At 52.8% G+C, this 5,273-nt stretch overlaps 1 protein-coding gene across 1 annotated transcript; it reads right to left on the bottom strand.

Annotated features, from left to right (window-relative positions):
- Positions 1-2,088: 2,088 nt before the first annotated feature.
- Positions 2,089-3,870, bottom strand: LOC112732962 (uncharacterized). The gene is made up of 2 exons (XM_025781798.1): positions 3,442-3,870; positions 2,089-3,216 (listed from the first exon to the last, which is right to left on the bottom strand). Exons 1-2 carry the CDS (start codon positions 3,868-3,870, stop codon positions 2,089-2,091), a joined length of 1,557 nt encoding a protein of 518 aa, XP_025637583.1.
- Between the last annotated feature and the right edge of the window lie 1,403 nt (positions 3,871-5,273).

The raw sequence follows: 5,273 nt of genomic DNA, 5'->3' as shown, positions 1-5,273 counted from the left end.
TTCTAACAAATTCCCTTGAGTCTTTCATCATTGATGGCCAGTAGTATCCAGCTCGGATGAGCTTCCTCGCTAGGGCTTTGCCCCGATGTGGTGGCCGCAACAACCCTCGTGGACTTCTCTAAGTACATAGTCCGTCTGGTCGGGGTGCAAGCACTTCAATAGGGGCTGGCTGAGCCCCTTCCTAAACAGTTGCCCTTGTATGATTGCATATCTAGCCGCCTCCCTTCTCAATGCTTTGGCCGCTTTCTCATCGTCAGGCAACTTGCCTAGTTCCAGGAAGTTTGTGATGGGGTCCAACCACGAGGGGCTTGACTCTGTCAAATGGAGGGCGACCGTTGGCTCCTTCACCATGCCTTGGATGAGAGACCGGTTACCCGCTCCTGGCTTCGTGCTCGCTAGTTTGGACAGGAGGTCCGCCCGTGTGTTCCTCTCTCTTGGGACGTGTTGGATCGTGACCTCTTGGATCTGACTTGTCATTTCTTTAACCTTTTCCAAGTATTTTTGCAGGAGGGGATCCCGGGCTTGGTAGCTTCCGTTTACTTGCGAGGTGACGACCTGTGAGTCACTGCATACTTCGACCTTCGTTGCCCCAACTTCCCGAGCTAGTATTAGTCCGCCTAAGAGAGCTTCATATTCCGCTTGATTGTTCGACACGGGGAACTCGAACTTGGTCAATTGCTCGTAGATGACTCCTGCCGGGCTTTCTAAGATGACCCCGGCTCCCCCGGACGTTTGGTTGGAGGCCCCGTCCATGTGGTGCCTTCACCGTGTGCCCGTTTCCTCGGGAGGATCACCCGTTACCTCAACCAAGAAGTCTGCCACCGCCTGGGCCTTGATTGCGTGCCGGGGCTCATACTGCAAGTCATATTGGGAGAGCTCGATGGCCCAGGTCATCATCCTGCCAGCCAAATCAGGTTTTTGGAGTACTTGGCGAATTGCCTGATCCGTCCTCACGACTATACTGTGGCCCTGGAAGTATTGCCTTAACCTTCGGGAGAAAGTTAGGAGTGTCAATGCCAGTTTTTCCAGCTTGCTGTACCTCAGCTCGGCTCCTTGTAGAGCCCTGCTCACGAAGTAGACCGGCTGCTGAGCTTTCCCTTCTTCTCTTACAAGCACTGCTGCAAGCGCTTCCTCTGTTACTGCCAGGTAGAGGTAGAGTGATTCTCCTACCTTGGGCTTCCCGAGCACCAGAGGTGCTGCTAGGATCTCCTTGAAGTGGTTGAATGCTTCCTCGCACGCTGTGGTCCATTCGAATGCTATTCCCTTTTTCATCAGATTGAAGAAGGGTAGGGTTTTTGCTGCCGATGCACCGAGGAAACGGGATAGAGCCGTCAGTCTTCCCGCCAATTGTTGGACGTCTTTAATACAACCCGGGCTCTTCATCTGGAGAATCGCTTGGCACTTCTCGGGGTTGGCTTCTACTCCCCTTTGGGTGATCATGAATCCCAGAAACTTTCCGGCCTCCATGGCAAAGGCGCACTTGAGCGGGTTAAGCCTCATGTCGTGTTGCCGGAGGGACTCGAATACGCCCCCCAGGTCGCTCAAGAGATCGTCGGGTCGTGTGGTTTTTGCGAGGATGTCGTCCACGTAAACTTCCACTGTCTTGCCTATGAGCTCACTGAATATCTTGTTCATCAACCTCTGGTACGTGGCGCCAGCATTTTTCAAACCAAATGGCATCACTTTGTAGCAATAGGTCCCTCCTGGCGTTATGAACGCCGTTTTTTCCTCGTCGGGTCGGTGCATCGGTATCTGGTTGTACCCAGAGTAGGCGTCCATGAAGCTCAGATACCGGTACCCCGCCGCTGCGTCAACGAGTGCGTCGATGTTGGGGTGGGGATAGGAGTCCTTAGGACATGCCTTATTGAGGTCAGAGTAGTCTACACACATTCTCCACCTCCCATTGTGCTTTTTCACCAAAACTATGTTCGACAGCCAGGTCAAGTAGTCCAGTTCCCGGATGAACCCTGCTTCAAGGAGGCTGGCCGCCTGCCTGGCCACCTCCTCTGCCCTTTCCTGTGACATCTTTCTCTTCCTCTGGGCCACTGGCTTGGCTTCCAGTTTGACGGCCAGATGGTGTGACATGAGCTAGGGATCTATCCCTGGCATGTCGGCTGGCGTCCAAGCGAAGAGGTCGGCATTGGCTCTGATCATCTCCATCAAAGGCTCCTTTAATTTGTGGGGAAGGTTTCTGTTTATGAACGTGAACTTCTCGTCCCCATCACCGACCCTAAATTTTTCGAAATCCCCTTCCGGCTCAGGTCTGGGCTTGTCATCTACCATGGCGTCCAGGTCGGTGAGGAAGACCCCCGATGCTTCTTTGGACTTTTTCCTGAGAGAGAGGCTGGCGTGGTCGCAGGCGACCGCCGTTTCCAAATCTCCTCTGATGGATCCTACAGATCCGTCATCAGCAACAAACTTCATCACGAGCAGCTTCGTACTAATAGCTGCCCCCAGGTCGTTGATGGTTTTTCTCCCCAAGATGATATTGTAAGCTGTGGAATCTCGTAAAATCACAAAATCGGCCATCACCGTCCTTCGCCTCTGCCCTTGTCCCACGGAGGTCGGGAGTGAGATGATTCCATCCGGCTTGATGAAGTGGTCTCCCAACCCTACCACACCATGCTGGTGGGTCGCCAGATCGGCATCTCGTAGTCCCAGGGCATCAAAAACGTTTCGAAACATGATGTTCGAGTCTGCCCCCGTGTCCACCAGGATCCGCTTGACAAGGCCGGTTCCGACTCTGGTCGTGATGACCATGGGGGAACTTTCCGGCACCTCGTCGAACCATTGGTCTTCGGGGCCGAAGGAGATGGGTGGGAGTCCCCGGGAACTTCTAGCAGACGAGGAGGAGACCGCGAAGACCTTGGCATCTTTTTTCTGTGCCGATTTTGACCTTGGGGCGGAGATCCTCTCTGTTACTACGTTCACCACCGTGAGACCTTGGTCGTCCCCCTCTGGTTCTTGGCGTCGTCTTGTCGGTCGGGACCTGTTTTCGCTTTCGTGATCCCGATTGCGTCTCCTCGGCTCCCTTATAAGATGGGAGAAGTCGGCAAGTTTTCCATCCCTGATTGCCTGCTCCAGGGCGTCTTTCAGGTCGAAGCAGTCTTGGGTTTTGTGCCCGTATCCCTTGTGATATTCACAGTAGAGGCTCTTGTTTCCCCCCGTCCTGTCCTTCAGAGGTCGGGGTTTCGACAGTATCCCCTTCTCTGCTATCTGTTGGTAGACTTCTGTGATCGGTGCCGCGAGGGGGTGTAATTGGTGAATTTCCCGACTCGAGGGAATGGCTTTGGCGCTTTACTCGGGCCGCCGTCCCTGGCGTGTTCCTTTAGTCTTTCTCTGCCTTCGTAGTGTCGGGTTTGGTTGTAGGCGGGCTGCCGTTTATTGGCAGCCACGACCCGGCTTACTTCCTCATCGTTGATATACTCCTTAGCCACGCACTGGATCTCCTACATTGTCCAGATGGGCTTGTGTGGTAAGGTGCTTCCTGAAGTCCTCATTCAGGAGCCCGTTCGTCAAACACAAACTCGCCACCGAGTTCGTCAGACCATCAATTTCCAAGCATTCGTCGTTGAAACGATCCAAGTATTTCCTGGTCGGTTCCCCGGCTCTCTGGGTCACCCCTAGCAAATTGATCGGGTGCTTGGCTTTGGCGATCCTGGTCGTGAACTGAGCCAGGAAGGCATGGCTGATGTCGGAGAATTGGGTCACCAAGCCCTGCAGAAGGTTATTGAACCACCGTATTGCAGGTCCCGCCAGGGTGACCGGGAAGGCGCGACATCTTACCTCGTCTTCCACTCCTTCTAAGTTCATCCTGGCCTCGAAGGCCGTTAGATGCTCCAGAGGGTCTTGCGTTTCATCGTATCTCATGTCCGTTGGTTTGTCAAAGTGTTTTGGCAGCCGGACCTCAAGTATGGAGCGGTGGAATGGGGTGGCCCCTATTATTATGGGTCCGCGGGTACCCGTTCTCCCCTCTTCGTCGCCCTAATCCGTGGTACGCCGCCTCTCGCGTCTGGCGTAAATGACAGGGTCATGACGTCTTCTCGCACGCCCTCTCTCCCGGGTGCTTTCGGACTCATGGGGCTAGGCGTGCGCCTGGAGCGGCTCCTGGAGCGGGAGCGGGAGTGACTATGCTCTGGGATGCGCTGGTCGCGTTCTCTTTCCGCTAACCTGCGTTCCAAGTCTTGCATTCTATGGCGTAGCTCTGGCATTATTCTGGCGTGGTTGTTGCCAGTCCCCCCGAAGGGGCGTCTCTCGTGCGCCTGGGTTGCGTCCCTCGGGGGGGATCTCGGATGTTGTCGGGTTCCCGTCCCGGCGGCATCGCCTCCGGGTACGGCCTCGCGGCTTGCCTCTGTTTCGACTAGCACGAAGTCCATGGACGATCCCCACAGACGGCGCCAATGTTCGGTAAGTCGGTTACCGGACGGTTCGGGTTGGGATCCGGGATGATGGTAGGGGCTCGTCAAGTCGTGGACTGCCAGTCAGCGATACGCGAGGTCTCGAGCACTTCGTGTGAGAGGGGGGTGCCACCTGCAAAGACACTCCGACGCTCTTGTCAGTAAAGTGTGCAGGTGGAAAGGGTGATAGAATATGTAACGTACCTTGGGGGAAGAACAAGTCTTCCCCTTATATACTTGTCAGAGGTGGACCCGATGAGGACAGGCTCATGTTTTCATGGACGTTATCCCATAGCTGTACATGAGCTGTCTTGGACGCGTGTCCGGATCGATTGTGGGGCGTGTATCCGGATCGGGTGGCGTCCAGGTCGGGCCGACCCGCAGGAAATTTGGGTCAGGCCGTAACAAGATCCTAACACCTCTTTTTGAACTAATTTTACTACTTAATTCTAAAATTATTGATAAAGTTATTTATTAATTTATTACCTTTAATATTACTATAAATTATAAATGAAATAAATTTAATTTTGACATATTAATGTTGCAAAAATGTTTATCCAAATATAAACAAAATAATTACTATCAAACACATAACTCAGCTATTGGAAGATTTATTGAATGTGAGGGACCAAAGGCATGGAAGAGCAAAGCACAAAGGGATCGGAAAGTGGGGAAGAAAGAAAAACAATTTCCTCAGTTGACTAGCTGAGGATCATGATGACGCGGTTTTGCTTGCTTTACAAGCATTAATATCTAACATTTTTCTCTCCACCATTAAAGCCTATCCATTTTCATTTACTTTGTTTTTGTCTTTTTATCCGCCAATTATGACATTGAGCATAGTGTCCGAAATTGATACTCCTTTCTCCTTATTTA

The sequence above is a fragment of the Arachis hypogaea genome, chromosome 13 (genome assembly GCF_003086295.3).
Source record: "Arachis hypogaea cultivar Tifrunner chromosome 13, arahy.Tifrunner.gnm2.J5K5, whole genome shotgun sequence".
NCBI classification, from domain to species: Eukaryota; Viridiplantae; Streptophyta; class Magnoliopsida; order Fabales; family Fabaceae; genus Arachis; species Arachis hypogaea.
This window is presented reverse-complemented; position numbering and strand designations above follow the sequence as displayed.

Excerpts from the sequence above, each read along its gene's own strand:
- LOC112732962 (XM_025781798.1), bottom strand. The coding sequence starts at position 3,870 with ATGAGATACGATGAAACGCAAGACCCTCTGGAGCATCTAACGGCCTTC. Across the intron at positions 3,217-3,441 it reads TGGACAATGTAGGAGATCCA|ATAGCAGAGAAGGGGATACT; the intron begins GTGCGTGGCTAA and ends GTCTACCAACAG.